The sequence below is a fragment of the Oreochromis niloticus genome, linkage group LG3 (assembly GCF_001858045.2).
Source record: "Oreochromis niloticus isolate F11D_XX linkage group LG3, O_niloticus_UMD_NMBU, whole genome shotgun sequence".
Taxonomy (NCBI): domain Eukaryota; kingdom Metazoa; phylum Chordata; class Actinopteri; order Cichliformes; family Cichlidae; genus Oreochromis; species Oreochromis niloticus.
Window position 1 is genome coordinate 54,934,513 of NC_031967.2, and position 17,949 is coordinate 54,952,461.

The 17,949-nt window shown below is 40.0% G+C and overlaps 2 protein-coding genes across 3 annotated transcripts; one reads left to right on the forward strand and one right to left on the reverse strand.

Moving 5' to 3' along the window:
* The first annotated feature begins 817 nt into the window (after positions 1-817).
* Positions 818-2,332, forward strand: LOC109199141 (programmed cell death 1 ligand 1). The gene is made up of 3 exons (XM_019354468.2): positions 818-1,034; positions 1,531-1,872; positions 2,111-2,332. The coding sequence occupies exons 1-3, from the start codon at positions 965-967 to the stop codon at positions 2,206-2,208; spliced, it is 510 nt and encodes a 169-aa protein (XP_019210013.1). The 5' UTR covers positions 818-964; the 3' UTR covers positions 2,209-2,332.
* Positions 2,333-10,229: 7,897 nt separating this feature from the next.
* On the reverse strand, positions 10,230-12,825 carry LOC102076031 (cell surface A33 antigen). Of its 2 annotated transcripts, XM_019354490.2 has the most exons (4): positions 12,564-12,825; positions 12,005-12,352; positions 11,172-11,368; positions 10,230-11,062 (listed from the first exon to the last, which is right to left on the reverse strand). In XM_019354490.2, the coding sequence occupies exons 1-3, from the start codon at positions 12,637-12,639 to the stop codon at positions 11,175-11,177; spliced, it is 618 nt and encodes a 205-aa protein (XP_019210035.1). In that variant the 5' UTR covers positions 12,640-12,825; the 3' UTR covers positions 10,230-11,062; positions 11,172-11,174. The 2 variants fall into 2 exon arrangements, with proteins under 2 accessions (XP_019210035.1, XP_019210034.1); XM_019354489.2 differs by having other exon boundaries at positions 10,230-11,368.
* Between the last annotated feature and the right edge of the window lie 5,124 nt (positions 12,826-17,949).

Sequence of the window (17,949 nt, forward strand, 5' to 3'; positions counted from 1 at the left end):
AAGCCAATGTGAACTTTGAAAGGTTGTCTGAGGATGAAGTTGTTTATTAAAGCAGCAGTTGCTGGTCAGTGATCTCTGTTTATCTCAGTCGCTGGAGGTCAGAGACTGACCTGCATCTGTCTGCTTGGACTCTGCTCCACTTTTTATTCATAAATCAAACACAAATCAATGAAAGAAAGGACCAAAAGGATTTAGATTAAAGGTACAAATTTATTCATATAATATAATTTATCTATTCAAATATATTGACAAAGAGACCTAATAGGATCCAGAAAAGAACTAAAAATCACATGAACGTGGTGAAAGAAGAATGAAAAGAAGCAGAAAATCACTCAGGACAATAACCAAAGAAGTAGTGTGTTATTTAAAGGGCCATTTAATGAAAAATCATTGAAAACAATCAACCTGATCCCCCAGAATAAGTTTATGTTTTTTTATTTTTTATTTTTTATGTTTTTTCGTGCAACACCTTTATTATTTTCATTGAAGGCATCCAGAATTTACCTTTGTAACCTTTGTGATGTTGTGCTTTGTAAAATGGCTTTCCTTTCCAGCATTTTTAATCCCTATTAAGTTATTTATTGATAGGAAATATTATATCCTAGCTGGAATTTCAACAAAATCATTATATGTGTAGCATTTAATTCTTAATATTTTCCCATTTTTAACCTCCCTGGCACCATTTTATTCCCTTCTATTAAGAAACCGGAGAAATTCTTGAATTTACTGAAATTTCCAGACTTTGTAAAGCTGCCCAGTGGGTTGGACCCTTTGATGGGATCGTTGTCGCCCCACAACTCCTCCTTCTTCAAGAGAAAAAGGCAATGAGCTGCTGTAAATGGACACACTGATTCTCACACGCTGACACTTTGAGGTTAAAGAAAAAACCTGAATCTAGTCAAGTTTTAATACCATCATCTGTTGGACATTTCTAATAATCTGTGTGTGGGCTAGATAAGCAGAAATGTGTGCTGTGACATCTGCGTCTCTCTGCTGGACTTTGCTCTCTGTCTGCATCCTGTTTGTTGCTGCAGGTGGGACTGAATTTGCTTTAAATGCACCATTAATTTCTTGTGGAATTCTCTTTGTATTCATAGTGGAACTGTGAATATAAGTAGCTGATGTGATCTCTCTTATCTCAGGGCCGATGAAGTTAAAGCTGAATTAGAACTGATCAGGAATCTTTAACATTTGCGTGACTGGTTGAACATGCAGTCATATAGATTTTTAACAGTGAATGTTTTTATTCCTTGTATTCTCCCCTTATGTAAAAGTACATTTAATATTTGCCTATAAAAACTGTAAATACAGCAGTATGATTTCTTCATGTGTCTCTTCATAATTTTAGTCTATAGTGAGATTAATAATAATTAATAGTAGTCGCAGTGTGCCACCTTTACATTGTACTTTACTTCTGCATTTCCAGATCAGCAGAGCTCAGCGGGCTGCAAAACTTGCTCCTCACTGTGAAGTCTTTAATTGTATGTTGGACTCTTTAACCTCTCTGCTCTGTGCTGTTTGCTCTTTTAGACTCGATAAGCATCACAGCTGAATCTGGTCAAACTGTCACTCTGCTGTGTCGAGCTCAAAGCAACAAGCCCATCGACACTGTAACATGGAGCAGATCTGACATAACAGACGAAAATGTCCTGAAGTACCACGGTCAGCAACTTCTTCTATCATACCAGCATCCATCTTTTAAGAACCGGGTGGATCTGCAGGACAGACAGATGAAGGATGGAGACGTGTCTTTGATTCTGAAGGATGTGACGATTAATGACGCTGGAACGTACGAGTGTCGTGTCATTCAGAGAGGAATAAACCAAGAGAAGCTCATCAGCAGCATCACCCTGAGTGTTGTTGATCCTCCAGGTGAGTGAGTAGAGTTGAGTGTGTGTGTGATCAGAGGTGAAGCTGCTTCCTGGTTGTTGATGTTTGTTTCTAAAGATGTTGTTGATGAGACTTTGTAGAAAGCAGCTGGTCTGAGTGATGTGATCAGAGTGCAGTAGATAATGTCTGACAGCAGTTTGAAGAGGAAATGGATTCTGTTCTGTTCTTCACTCATCACCTACCTGACAGCTGACACCTCACACCTGTTTCTCACCTGCAGATGAGCAAGGTGTACCTGTTGGAGTGATAATCGGTGCGTCAGCAGGAGCTGCAGCTGTCCTCGCTTTGATTGGGGGTGGTATTTGGATGCTTTCGTGAGCTACAGAAAACACAAAGAGCAGTTTTATCAGAATTCAAACCATCTTCCTGTTAATCTAAAAATTAAAACAAATCATTCAATAACTGAACTGTGAGCTTTCTGTGCTTCTTGTCTGAGCAGTTATACGTAGCGATGGATATACAATCATCACACCTCATCAGACATAAGGTGTTGTTGCCACATAATCAATAAGGACTAATTTATTAATCAGACATCATATCTGAAAAGTCATAAATTCATCAAAACCAAGGTGTTATTCTCAGTGTTTCTCTCTATCGTCTTTCTTTTGTCTGTAATTTGTCTTAATTTCATCAGGGTTTTTTTTCATCAGTAAAATTGTGTTTCAACCATGAATTAATGTTCTGTATGTGACAGTATGAAAATTAATGAATTTAAATGTTTTAGCTTCTATTTGGAATCATGTGAGTGTTTCACAGTGTGAAGATTTAATCACCACAAAAATAACATGTGTTTAAATGAAGAAATTAAACCTTAACTGTGATGGAAACACCTGAAAGTCAACATATAAAGGATGCTAAGAGTCCAAACTAGTGGTTTGTGCCTTTGAGACATTGGCGGAGCAGGGCGTGGCTTACTGGGCTTAAGCCCGGGTTGTTTTTTCAGAAGCCCGGGGTCTTTTGGAGTGTAATTTGTTTCATAGGTAGATGCCTGGCTGACAACTGTATAAACCAAAAACTAGACACAATATTCAAAGCAAATAGCGCACACAGTGGGAATTTACCACTGTGCGTAAATTCCCCCTAATTTTGGTATGGTCCGAGCTCAGGCACTAAGCGACTGAGCACACCTTACACATGTGAGCGAGGGGTGAGAAGGTGCTGCCTGCAAGTTTGCTGTAGGAGAAGTGCAGACAGGCAGACAGAGGAGAGCTTAAGCTTGACCAGGTACCAAAGCAAATCATTCGTACTGTACAAATAATGTAAATATGAGGGTGTATCACAAAAGATTGATATCAAACTGAACACTTGACCCATATTACGTTACTTGCTCTTCGAGTGAATCAACAAATGGCAAAATGAAAAGCTGAACAACAACAATGCTGTTTTTTATAGAGTCTTAGCTCACATGTGTGTTTATTTCATATTTTCAGTTGTTACCCTTCACGGCTAAATAAAGCACGAAATCGGTTTCAGTTATGTACTGATGTACATGGACATTAGAGAGCTCTTTCAAAGAAAAAAAAACTCAGGTAAATGTTATTTTATATATTGTGCTTTGTATGTTGTTCAGTATATTTCTATGCAAAATAAGAGAATTTTCAATTCACAGCACTATATTCATAGTTGAAACCAGATAGTTACATACACTTTATTTTTTTAAAGGAGTTAAGTTGAACATCAATTTTTAAACTTTTTTGTTTTAGATAAATATTGAAATAACTTTTGAAGTAGTTAAATGTATGGACATCGAGGTATGGACATCGAGGCTGTGGACAGCTACAGGTACCTTGGTGTTCATCTGAACAACAAACTGGACTGGACTCATAACTCAGACGCCCTCTACAGGAAAGGGCAGAGCAGGCTGTACCTGCTTCGGAGACTCAGGTCGTTTGGAGTGGAGGGCCCACTCCTGAAGACTTTCTATGACTCTGTGGTGGCCTCAGCCATCTTTTATGGTGTGGTCTGCTGGGGGGGCAGCATCTCTGCTGGGGACAGGAAGAGACTGAACAGGCTGATCCGAAGGGCCAGCTCTGTTCTAGGATGCCCTCTGGACCCAGTGGAGGTGGTGAGTGACAGGAGAATGGTGGCTAAGCTGTCATCCCTGTTGGACAACATCTCCCACCCCATGCAGGAGACTGTGACAGCACTGAGCAGCTCCTTCAGTGGGAGACTGCGGCACCCACGGTGTGGGACGGAGAGATTTCGCAGGTCTTTCCTCCCCACTGCTGTCAGACTCCACAACAAAGACTTTTGCAGCTGATCAAACACACAAACCCACACATGTGCAATAAGACTGCTATACGTGCAATTCTTCTTCTGACGAAGTTGTTTTTGTATTTTCCTACTCAGTTGTATATAGTATTTGTATTTCTATTTTATTCTATTGTATATATTATTCTATTCTATTTTATTCTATTGTATATAGTATTTTATTTTATTTTATTGTATTTTATTGCATTCCAGTGTTTTCTAATTTCTGCTACATAACTTTGCACTTTTGCTGTAACAAAACAAATTTCCCACCTGTGGGACTAATAAAGGCCATCTTATCTTATCTTATCTTATCTTAAATGTCAGAACAAAGAGAGAGAGAGCAGTCTATTTTTTATCACTTTAATCAAATTTAGGAGTACATATACACTAAGTTTATTATGTCTTTAATTAATAAGAAAATTCCAGACGATTCCGTTCTGAGCTTAAGAAGCTTCTGGTTAGTAAAGTTAATTTGAGTAAATTGGTGGCTAGGGCTGCCACGATTCGTCGACTAGTCATGATTACGTCGACATTAAAAACGTCGATGACTAATTCAATAGTCGACGCGTCGTTTGAAGCTTTGTAAGATCCTGAAAGACGCAGGAATAAGTAGGATTTAAGAGTGTAATAACAGACTGAAACAGAAGATGACAGCACTGCATCTACAAGGATCCCAGCTGCCGTTAAATGCCGAAGAAGATGAAGCAGTCTCCGGTATCGTAGCTGTTGTCGGTTAGTGTCCAAATTCAGGGGCCGCATTTGTAGGCCGATAATTTTACAGCGACGTGACAAAGGCTGTCCAAACTCGAAGATGTTTCCAAATGCGGCCGACAAATGCGTCCTTAATTTCCCCAGATTTGAAGGATGGGTCAGGTGTATTCTTCATGACCCAACCTGTCTCGAAATTCATAGCGTGGCTCAGCCAATTCCAGTTTTCAACAACGTCGGCAGCTACTTAGTTTTAATATTACTTCTATTACTCTTTCTGGGTCACAAAACAACGTTTTCAGGCGAGAATGTAGCTGTGCAAACTTCAAATATCTGCTCAATTTACAAAGACATCGCATATTAGCAAAAGTGCTCCGATGTTTTTGGAGATGTCTGTTACGCACCAGCTGGCACTAGCTGGCTCACTAGAGCTGGTGAAAACAGCGAACTACCGCCGGAACATCGTTTTCAAATCCCCCACAGTCTTTCACTACTCAGGTTTGACATGATATATAAGTCATTTAGATAACTTAAAAATGTTACTCTTTGGCTTTTTTCAGTGTTTTATTTGTTCTTGAGTAAATTGGTTTGGCTGAGATTAAAGTTATAGTTTATACACAGCTGAATAAATGTCAAACAGAAAACTGATTATCAGAAGTGTGAGATGCTCAAGAATATACTCCGGTGTCCTGTTATATTTTAGATAGCAAGGAGCAGACGGCTGAGTTTATTAAACTCCACCAAGACAATCTGCAAATTTCTTTAAAGGTTCACTAAACTATCATCTTGTCTTTATTTTTAGTTAGCACATACCTTAAACACTATAAGCTGTAAGCTTATGATAGTTATATAAGAGCAGATGCTGCTGGTGCAACAAGCTGTACGTTTTACGTCTAATCGCAAAAATAATCGGTGACTAGTCGACTATCAAAATAATTGTTTGTGGCAGCCCTATTGGTAGCACACCTGTGGATGGAAAAAAGAGCCTTTTTCTTTGATATGGGAAAATCAAGAGATATCAACCAAAACCCCAGGAAAAGAATTGTGGAGCTCCATAAGTGTGGCTCAATTTTGAATACAATTTGGTGCCATTTACAATTAAGAAATACAGATAGTTTACAGATAGTTATCAATCAAAAGAAAAAAAAAACATTTAGTCTGATTTGATGTTACACAATTAAAAGTGTTTGTGTTTTTATCTGAAGAGTGTGTAAATACCTGATTTCCACTGTATATTTGATGATGTTGGTGTTTGGCTTGATTGTCAGCACAAAGAGGGAGAGAGAGGAACAGAGAGGGAGAGAGAGCAGGTGAGACACACATGTTAGTCACACGATTGTTTGCCAAAACTCATCAGAACATGTATCTAGTACCTTGTGTATCTTTTTAGATACATTTCAAATTCTATATTTATTAAGTTATGCAGGCTTGTTTGCGCAACAAGGCTAAATAATTATATAAACTTTTCTGAATCTAAATAGTGTACTTTAGTAGAATTAAAAAATAGGTGTAGTGCAGGTCTATGATGATTTTCAGTGTTTTGGTTCTGGTTCTGTCTTGATTAAGTCCTAAAGTAGTTCTGATTTAATTCCAGATCAGTTCTGGGTCTGATTGAATTGGAGTGTAGTCACCGTGTCTTGATACTGTGTCTACCCTTTAGGGCTAAGCCCCAGGTGTATAAAATGTCTGGCTCCACCCCTGCTTTGAGACACACTTATTTCACATAGATATAGTCCAACACTGTTGCTTAGTAAAGTTTTCTAGCTTGTTACTATTTTTATGATAATAATGACAGTAAAACAACAAATCACAGAAAAAAAAGAAGCTCTGACCAATGTTCCCTCTAAGCTGCGCACGTGCGCAATTGCGCACTGCTGGCACGGTCTCTGTGCACAAAAAAAATCTAACCTGAATTGAAATTAAAATTAATACTTTCTAACAATTCTGTTTTGCAGTGTTAGTGTCTGGCTGCTCCCGTATGGGATTAGAACGATGCCACCTTATCCCATAGTCCAGCCAATAATGCGATTCACATTCGTATATACGCAGCCAATCAACGTTGTTGACAGGCTATGACAGCGTCCTTATGTGCCAACACCGGTGTTTTAGCTAGCAAAGCGACGTGGCTGATGTGCAGTGAAGCCACGTTAATGACAACGTGTACAACCATTGGAGATGTGAGCAGGACAGACGAACAACTGACGGGAAAAGTGTGGACTTTATACCAGTTTTTAAATTGTGTTGATAGGCCACGTAAAACCAGAGTTATGATTAAAAAAAATGCAATGTTTGGTTTTCTTCCTGAATACTATCGTTGTTTATATTTACTGCGGCAAGAAACGGTAAAAACGGCATTTTATAAGTCTAAGGAGCTTGGAAAGAAAAGCGTCTGGACTTCTTTAAGTTGCTTGAAGACGTTTCACCTGTCATCCGAGAAGCTTCTGGGTCACTCCGCACATTAACGCCGTGGATAAAAACATCAAGTTCACCAGGGAAGACACAAAGGATAACTGTTTGCCTTTCCTGGACTGCGCCGTGCACATTGAAGAAAACGGCAACCTCAACATTGAAGTTTACCGGAAGCCCACACACACGGACCAGTACCTCCTCTTTGACTCCCATCACCCTCTGGAACACAAACTTGGAGTAATTAGGACCCTACACCACCGGGCAGAACTTGTTCCCTCTAAGCCTGAGGGAAAAAGAAGGAACACACACATGTAAAGAAAGCACTCAAAACATGTGGTTATCCTAACTGGGCGTTCATAAAGTCAGCAAAGAGGCACAGAAAAGAAGATCAGACACCAGCGAGGGAGGATAAGAAAGACAGACGCAACAACGTTGTCATCCCCTATGTAGCCGGTGTATCAGAGAAACTCAGGAGAGTTTTCTCCAAGCACGACATCCCAGTGTACTTCAGACCCAGCAACACACTCAGACACAAACTGGTTCACCCGAAAGACAAAACTCCAAAACACAGACTGAACAACGTGGTGTATGCTGTACAGTGCAGCGAGGAATGCCCAGACCTCTACATTGGAGAGACCAAACAGCCACTTCACAAGCGCATGGCACAACATAGAAGAGCCACCTCCACGGGACAAGACTCAGCAGTTCATCTGCATCTTAAGGATAAAGGTCACTCTTTCGAGGATGCCAATGTTCACATTTTGGACAGAGAGGACAGATGGTTTGAAAGAGGAGTAAAAGAGGCCATCTATGTCCACTGTGAGCGACCATCTTTGAACAGAGGCGGTGGTTTACGACACCAACTGTCTGCCATCTATAATCCAGTTTTGAGTTCCCTCCCCAGACGCCTTAACACCCACTCACATCCTGGGCCATCTGACCTCAGGAAATCACATGATAGGGTGGGGCCAGGTTTCACAATGAGCTCACCCGAAACCCTGGCTGATTCTGACCCACGCCCACTTTCACACCTTGGCGCATGTGATTAGAGGATCATCAGGGGGTCCTTTGTCCCTCTTTGGGGGGATACTCCCACTGGGTTTAAATCTGGGACTCGCCACCATTTGACCTTAGAACTGAAGAAGCTTCTCGGATGAGAGGTGAAACGTCTTCAAGCAACTTAAAGAAGTCCAGACGCTTTTCTTTCCAAGCTCCTTAGACTACGATGACCTGGATGACTGAGAACCTTCACAGAGGCATTTTATAAGAAAAAAGGCTCGAAAGCGCTCTCCGCCTGTGAGCAAAAACAAAACCCCCCGCTCCCCCTTTCCTATTCGTCCAAAAAGTACCATGTCGACCAATCAAAAAATGATATGGCAACGTGGCATCTAGTTGTTAAGAAACGGGGGGAAGTTTTAGGAGTGACGGCGGTGTTTTGAGAGGTGAGAAATTTGCGACGTTTAGCGCAAATCTTGTGTAGTTAGTGTGTAGTTAGTGTGTAGTTAGTGTGTAGTGTAGTCAACAGTTTTGTTGTGTGTGTCAGAACAATGAGGCGACTGCTGAATGTTACAGGTGTTACAGGAGTGATACATCTCCTGTTGTCAGGCCTGCAGGTATCAGGCTGTTGTTCTCCTTTATCTCATAGTGGACAGAAATTATTTTTTGGAGTGGCACAAATAATTTGTGTGACATCAGATTTAATGCAGAACAGCTGATTGTTCTGTAAATAGTTTGAAATGTTTATTTAAAAAAACGCCTTGGCTGCATTTAAAAAAAATAGCTGCAAAAAACTTTGTTGTTTGCTAAACTGAGTTACTTTTTTGAAGAAGTAACTATATAATTAATTGCACAGCATTGGTCATTATGTGCTGTATTTTGCAGACAGAGTTACAGGACTCTCTCCCAGACCACAGACTCATAATACAAGTCACAGCTTTATTTAAAAAAAAAAAAAAGACAGAAAGAAAGCTGTTTTTTGAAATTGGAGTTCAAGTTATTTTTACTTCTAATAGTGTTAACATACTACACAGGTCAATGGCTAGATTTTTTTACATTTTCATTGTAAGTGGGCTAAAGCAGTTAATTAAAAGTAGTCTAACATAAATGTAAATGCTGTAATTTGATTATTTTAATAAACCATGTAACTTGGATGGATTAGATGCTGGCGTGACCACAGTGCACACGTCTGATGTCGCTCACAGTGGTCCAAAGGATCGCTCAGGGAGTTTGTGTGTTCGCTCAGACACATGAAAAATTAGAGGGAACATTGGCTCTGACCCAGTAAAAGAAGAATAAATCATCAAATTTCTCACATCTGCATTGAAATTTGATTTAAAAGAATGGTGGTTGGTTTACATTGTTATATGCATATATTACTAATACTAAATCCAAATACTACACCACGTTATTATTATTTTTTTTAAATTACAAGACAATAAAAATACTATCACATAAATGAAAATGTTTTTAAATTAGTAGCTGTGAAGATGCAGGACTTCCATCCACCTCCAGGGACTGCTAAAGGACCTTTAACACCTCTGCTTTCCTTGACCTTTCAGTGTTTCAGTATAAAGATGGCTGCAACAAGCACAAAGCAGCGTGCAGGTGAGAGAGATCTGCTGGTAGATGATTAACTTGTTCCATTTTGTTTTACAGCACAGTGTTCAGTTCACTTTGATTCAACTGTTTATCCATCCAAGCATGGCGATTCTTTTAAAGGAGAAATGAAAACATTTTTTTGTTATTCGTGCATGCATCTCGGTCGTTGTGTCCTTGGGCAAGACACTTCACCCGTTGCCTACTGGTAGTGGTCAGAGGGCCCGGTGGCGCCAGTGTCCGGCAGCCTCGCCTCTGTCAGTGCGCCCACGGGGTGGCTGTGGCTACAATGTAGCTTGCTATCACCGACTATGGGTGGATGACTGGATGTGTAAAGCGGTATACAATTACAGGACATTTACCAAACACTTGTAAGCACCAAGTATTAGCAGTAGATGGCAGCAGTCTTTAAATATGATTTCTGTCCATTTAAACAAATGAATATGCATTGTAACAGACAAAGGGCAAAATGTGTGGAGTCCAGCAGTGCTCTAGTTGGTGATCTTTTTCTTTTGTATTACAGAATAAAATAATAATAAAGCAGGAAATATTTTATAGCCCTCACCTGCCACATTTTTATTGAACAGCAAACTGCACAGATAAGTTCAGCATGAACATTTACATTATTTGATCACTTCTGACTTCCAATTATTTCCAGTATTTCAGTCCAAACATTCACTTCTCTAATTCAGCTGTTTAACGTTTCCTTACATTCAAAGCAGTTCAAGTTGTTACAACAACTTTCAAATTCAGAGTGCACACATTAAATTCCACAAAGACCACATTAAAGACCACTGACTTGCTGATAAATGAAAGTGTTATAACACTCTTCAGTCTTCAGTGTCTGAGGTGATTCCCTTGGAGATCTTTTATCTGCCAGAAATCAAAGGGTCTTAAACTCAAGTATAACTGATGGAACTTTGTGTACACTCAGACTCAGGCTGTAATATACTGTGTTTATCTCGTCACTTGGTTCGGCCCATGTAATTATACTGCAACATGAGGGTCAGTTTGTGTGGTTTAAACAAGTTTGATCTTACAAAGAGCAGCTGAACCAGAAGATAAAACAAACACATTCTCTGTTTGTGATACTGTAATGTACAGGATACGTAATCACAATACTCAGAATCTGTTCATGACTTCATCAGTATACACAAGTATCACAATACTGTCATCTTCACTGTGATGTTTCCACATTTATTTGGTCCTTCAAGAAAGAAAAAAAATTATTCTGGGCGAATTTTATAATAACGCCATTCAGATAATCCTGCAGCGCTGAATGACAAAACTGAGAAGTGAAAACAGCAGAGACTCACATTTCAAACCTTCTGCAGTTCAACTGGAAGCTGGTATGAACCATCATTCTGTTGTTTACATTTTCTGTAGATCAAAAAACCAACAACAACAACAAGAAGCACGGCACAAACAGACAGACCAGCTATCAGTCCAACAGACCCATCCTTCTTCCCTCCATCCTTCTTCCCTCCATCCTCTGTGTCTCCTCCTGTCTGACCTGCATGTGAGAAACAGGTGTGAGGTGTCAGCTGTCAGGTCTTCCCAGCATCCCTGCACAGCGTGTAACAGACACACTGACCCACCATGTCCATCTCATGCCTTTGCCTCTCCAAAGTGTGAAATGTACATGGATGCAGAACCAGCAGAGGGAGACATATTATTTCAAGCCGACATGAAAACAGAAACAGACATTATTAAAACATTTACCTGTGTTTATAAATTAGTTGCCTACCTTCATCATTTGTGGCAAAGAAGAAGCCTAGAATGTACTTCATATCTTCCTCTGTCACTAGCGACTTATTGGCTTTAAATATATTGTCTCCCCTTCCGGTACTACAGCTCCTGCATCCGTGTCAGTTTTATGCAAAGTGTGAAATGGACCCAGTGGAGCAACATGTCTATTAAATGCTTTGCTGTGATATTGGGTTTGTCAGGTAGGTGATGAGTGAAGAACAGAACAGAATCCATTTCCTCTTCAAACTGCTGTCAGACATTATCTACTGCACTCTGATCACATCACTCAGACCAGCTGCTTTCTACAAAGTCTCATCAACAACATCTTTAGAAACAAACATCAACAACCAGGAAGCAGCTTCACCTCTGATCACACACACACTCAACTCTACTCACTCACCTGGAGGATCAACAACACTCAGGTAGATGATGTTGAGCTCCCACGAGTGTATTTCTCCCATTAAGACTCGACACTCATATGTTCCATTATCAGCAGTTGTCACATTCTTCAGAATCAGAGACACGTCTCCATCCTTCATCTGTCTGTCCTGCAGATCCACCCGGTTCTTAAAAGATTGATGCTGGTTTTCTGGACTAAACTGCCCATCCCGGTACACAACAACATGCTGTGTCCCCAGATCAGCTCTGCTCCACTCAAGAATTATGAAGTTGTTGTTTGAAGCTCGACAGGGCAGAGTGACGTTCTGTCCAGACTCGGCTGTGATGATGTTTGGGTCTGAAAGAGAAACTAAACGAACAGCGAAGTTAAAGGAATCAAATAGGCAATGCAGCTTTGGATTAGTATGGTGTAACATAGCAGCCTATGCTGTTTTCTTTCTGCTAACTATTATTCTTACTTATAATGGTGAAGAATTCAACAAATAAAACTGTCATTTAGTCTGAACATTTCTTTCCTGCCCTGTTTGTTTTCTGCTCTTGATCATTGGCTGAGTCTTTACCATTCTGGCTATTGTTCGATCCATTCGAATGGTAGTCTTCCATTTTCTTCCACATCTCTCTGGTTTGGCTTTCCATTATATAGCATTGGTGATCATTTGAGCTGAGCAGCCTATCATTTTCTGCATTTCTTTACATGTTTTCCCCTCTCCAATCAACACTCTGATTAAAGCACGCTTGTTCTTCAGAACAATGTCTGGCACAACCCGTCTTTCTCAGGTTTTCAGAGAGAATTGCATGGACAATATGTGCTTCATCCTAAAATACCACCTTAAATACCACCACATGGCCACCTGTGTCTTCACATAATGAATGACCTCACTGATTGGACTCCACACTGCTATATTTTGAACACGCCCCTTTCACTTAATTCTTCAATTACACCGACTCAGTTGCATTCATATCATGAATGTCGGGTCTGTGGGTTTCTCTGAATCTACTACACTTGCAGTATCCAACCATTTTTGCACCAAGGACCGGTTTATGTCTGACAGTATTTTCACGGATTGGCCTTTAAGGTGTCATAGATAAATACAACAAAATAAAATCAGTAGGAGTACGAAAAAAAGAAGATTTATTCAGGGAAACTGAGTTAACGATAAAAATGATGAAAACCAATAAAAAATCCTTAAAACTATAAATTTCACACCCGAGCTTCAACTCTCATGGTACCAAACTACTCCAGTCCATGGCCTTGGGGTTGGGGACCGCTGTACTACACCAGACCTGTTGAATCAAGAAATCCATTAGATACATCCTGTCTGAAAAAGTGAAGTTGGCTAAGCTTTTGGGACTCTGTTGATCCACGGGCCATTTTCAAAAAATAGAAAAAAAAAGAAAAAAAAACAAATCAGGAAGGGGGCAAATAATTTTTCATTGCACTGTAACACTGACACACAAATTACACATCTTTGTTTCTGTGCATTCTGGATCGCAGTGATAAATGTTAAGTCCACCCAGCCTCGTGTCGCTTTCACATACACGGACATGTCGAGCCAATTCATAATTAACTCCTAAGGGAAATATTGTTAAAATATAAACCATCTTCTGTAAACATCATGGAAACATCATTTGGTTTTTATCAGCTAAAATCTCACCTGCAGAGACGAACACAAAGAGGGCAACACTGAACAAAATGGACCATGGTGATGCACTCACGGCAGCCATTTTTGATTTCAAGTTCTGCTACTGTTGTAACACCTTGAACACGTCACCTTTAAGCAAGTTGCATTAGAGTGACGTTTGGTAGGCTGGACTGTTGGATGAACCGATATAGGTGCGTTGTAAGAAAAGAGTCACAATGGTAACAGCGAGGGATATTGTGACGAGCTTTGCACGTTCTGGTGGCTTTTATTTGTTTTTGGTTTTTTCCACCTTTATGTAACTCGAGCTGGTTTTCAGCTGCTCTGCACACACTCACACACACACACACACTCACACACACACACACACACACACACCGCCCTCCTCCGGTCCCGGCACCATCCTTGAAGGGGAGGCTGATGGAGATCAGGTGCATGTCAGCCTCCCCTGACACCACACTCTGAAACCACTGCTCCACCATATATATCCCTTGTAGTATGTACATGTGAGTATATGTGTGTATATGTGTGTCTGTCAATGACTTAGGCAGTTGCAAACAACACCAATCTACAACTCTGATTATTCTACCAGCTAACAACATCCCAGCAGCCAGCTCAACAGCTATTTTATTTCATCCATCAGCCTCCAATTTTTAAGAACTATGTTACACTTCGAATGACTTCTGCATGTTTTGTATCTCAGTTTGTTCTGTTTAAAGATAGAAAACAGTGGAAAACACTTACTGTTGTTCTGTGGATATCCCTTAAAAACCTAAATCTTAAAAGCTAGAAATCCCATTTATTCCATTTTCCAAGTGTTGTTTCTGTTTTCCAGTCAATAAAGCATGCTGTGGAATCAGTCAGCATGAGTCCCACATACAGACTGCTGTAGAGGTTTACTATGTAGGTCTGAGAACATCCTTCTAACATCCTGGTGAAAGATTTTGAATGTTTGAATATTGACGTTTCCTGGAAGCTTTGTGTTGCACCTATACTTTGTTAGTTAAAGTAAAGGCGTTATCAGTATGATCCTATTACTTTCCCCACTTGTTTTTCTGTTGATGCTGTTTTGACTTTGTACAACTCAGATACTGTAGGCCATTCTGAAACACCTTCATATGGCTGTGCGTTTTGATCAGACGTTTTCTAACTGGAATTATTGGAATTATTTTAAAACAAACAAACCACTGAGCAGGATTGAAGTGCCAGAAACCTGCAGGTAGAAAGGATTTAATGAGAAAAACCTGCTTGACTTTCTCTCAAACCAACACTGTCACGAGAGATATTTTTAATTGTTGTTTGACACAAGCTTGAATGTGTGCAGAACTTTTATGCTACAAACACAAACCAAGACATTTAAAATGAGTGACTCAGTGTAGGCAGTTATTAGAGTGTGGCATGATCATCTACAACATTGCTCCTGTCTTTAAAAAGAGAAAATGAAAAAAGATTAAAAAAAATAAATAAAAGATTCAAGATGGAATGAAATAGTCATTATACCTGTGGAGAAAAAGTTCTACACTTTTGCTTGATTTTCAAGACAAGATAAAAGTGTTTAGACTCTGAGGCCTCCTACATCCTACTGCCTGTCAGCCAGAAATAAATGTCAGTCCTCCATAATGCAGCAGGGCCTACAATGGAGGATGTACAGGTATATCCTGTCGGTATCCTGTACTGCCACTGTGTAAAAGAAGTGTGTGGGACACAGCTGGAACTATGGAGGGAGGAAGACTACATGTATAAAATCTTACACCTAGCATCATAAAATCATAGGCTAATACAGGCCTACACCAACAATTTATGATGCAGTTTCTTTTAGACGTTATATATGACATCACTTTAAAATTAGACTCCTTGCCAGGAACACTTCATTAAGTTAAACTCCTGTTGCCTTGCCTCCTATCTCCTCATAAATCTTCCTCACCTGACATGCTCACCCGTCTGGTGTGAGGGACTAAGACACGGGAAATGACACGAAGAATGAGAAAAAGATAAAAGGCTTTAAGCTGTGAGTCCTCCTGCATTGTTCCAGTGTGAACCAGAAAGTTCTTCCTCTTTAACTAGATGGAAATTGTTTTTAGCTGCGAGTTTTGTGTATGTGTGTGTACTTGTATACATCGCTGTGTTTGAACCAATAGAAAAGCTCCTCCTCAGAGGAAGAGGGCGGGCTTTACTTGGCATCAGTGACAGAAATGAAAAAAAAGCTCAAATGAGTAAGAAGGACGATGAAGGAAACGTCTGTGCTGTGTCTGCTCTGTAAGTAGAATCTCTGTGTTTGTTTCATCAGCTGTTTTTTAAAGTAATTATTTAATTAATAATTTTCATGTTCATTATTTTCTTATCAAAACTTTATTGAAACATGTTGCTGACAACAAATTGAGGTGAAAAAAACACCCAGAACAATTTAAGTCTGTTTACTGATCTGAAACATGTAAGTGTGACAAAAACCTAAGAAATCAGGAAGGGACCCATGAGTTCAGAAATCTGAAGTTGTCCCAAATGAAGACTAAACAGATTACAAAATAGATTCCTCATATTTTAAAAACAGATAGTCAGACACAAATGTTTAGACTTCAGTCACAATAGCATTAGAAACATTTTGGGCTTCTCAAGTTAAGCTTTCCTGCACATCAAGGCAAAGTCAGGTGGTCCATAATTTCACCTAAAGTTCAGTGTAGCTTCTGTCTGTTGAGAAAACAGCAGTATGTGAAACATGATTATTGGACAGCTCTTTTCTTCAGTAACTGTATCCAAGACATTTTCTCTTTGAGGATCTCTGTCTGAGCAACATGGCCCCTTGTTTCTCATCACTAATAGAGAACTTGGCAAAGACATGATGAAACACAATCAGTGATGGTGCTTAATAAAGATATACCCACTGTCTCAAAGTCATCTTTACAACCTTATGAATTCACAACACATTGGCTCCCCACTCAACATGCAGACACGCAAACACGGGCACAAAATCAGATGGACACAATAAGATTTTCATTGTTATTGTAGAGGAGTATTCACAGCTGAATTGTCCATGTTTCATATTTTCATTAAATCTGCAATCATTTCATTTCAAGTCATCCATGAAAAATATGACAAGAAAAGTAAAATCTGCAGCATTACTCTAAGAAATGTACATTTTCTTTTAATCCTATACTGTTTGCTAAAAAATGATCGTGGTATGCTATTGTATTATCTAAGACTTCTATATTGGAAATGTGACAGATGATTAACTAAAGCATACACTCCTACAGTGAGCACCTTCTTTGGTTCTGTTATGCTGTGGACAGTTTTTCAAAAAACAAGGGGTGGGGAGTTGTTTCGGGGGTGGTTGGGGGGGTATGTGTTTTTGAGATCTTCATGTTCACCTCATAGTGTCATTTCTCTTTAGTTCTGATGTCACTGCTGAGCTGCAGAACAAACCAAGGTCAGTAACCTTCTTCTGTCACAGTTTAAACCTGATAAATGCTCACTGATATGACCTGATTGGGGTGATGTCAGAAAATCATCTGAATTTGCTGAAATGAATGATTACACAATATATATATATGATTTCATAATTTTAGCTGTATGCACAAAGATGTAACAGACCCCCCCCCTTTTTTTTTTAACCCTCACAGCTCGTCTGACTGTGAGTCCCAGCAGCTCTCAGTTCTATATTGGAGACTTTGTGTCTCTGAGCTGTGAGGAGGACGACAGCTCTGCTGGATGGACTCTGAGGAGAAACACAAGCACAGAACAGAGGACTCAGTGTGGAGATGGAAAATCAGAGGGTTCTTCCTGTAATATCAGCTTCATCATCCCGCTGGACGATGGAGTTTACTGGTGTGAGTCCAGAGAAGGTCCCATCAGTAACATGGTTAACCTGACAGTCACTGGTAAGCTGAGTGTGTGGAGTTAGTGTTGATGAAGCTGTGTGTAAATGGATGAAATGCTGTAGTTTGTCTCTGTGTTGAGGTGGATCAGTGATCCTGCAGAGTCCTGTCCTCCCTGTGATGGAGGGAGATGACGTCACTCTGCTCTGTAAAACAAAGACCACTCCCTCCAACCTCCCAGCTGCTTTCTATAAAGATGGCTCCCTCATCAGGAAGCAGCCTACAGGTCACATGACCATCCAGCATGTTTCCAGGTCTGATGAAGGCCTCTACAAGTGTGACATCAGCGGTCATGGAGAGTCTCCATCCAGCTGGATCACTGTCACAGGTGACTCACTCACCTGTCTGTGTTTCTGCAGGTTTCAACATTCACAATGTGACGACAACTTAATGACTGTGTTTGCTTTATTTTAGGGGAGCACACCACCACACCTCCA

Coding starts and splice junctions, on each gene's coding strand:
- LOC109199141 (XM_019354468.2), top strand. CDS start 965: ATGTGTGCTGTGACATCTGCGTCTCTCTGCTGGACTTTGCTCTCTGTC. Junction 1,035..1,530: donor CATCCTGTTTGTTGCTGCAG/GTGGGACTGAAT, acceptor TTGCTCTTTTAG/ACTCGATAAGCATCACAGCT. Junction 1,873..2,110: donor GAGTGTTGTTGATCCTCCAG/GTGAGTGAGTAG, acceptor TCTCACCTGCAG/ATGAGCAAGGTGTACCTGTT.
- LOC102076031 (XM_019354490.2), bottom strand. CDS start 12,639: ATGGAAAGCCAAACCAGAGAGATGTGGAAGAAAATGGAAGACTACCAT. Junction 12,353..12,563: donor ATCGAACAATAGCCAGAATG/GTAAAGACTCAG, acceptor CTGTTCGTTTAG/TTTCTCTTTCAGACCCAAAC. Junction 11,369..12,004: donor GAGTGTTGTTGATCCTCCAG/GTGAGTGAGTAG, acceptor TCTCACATGCAG/GTCAGACAGGAGGAGACACA.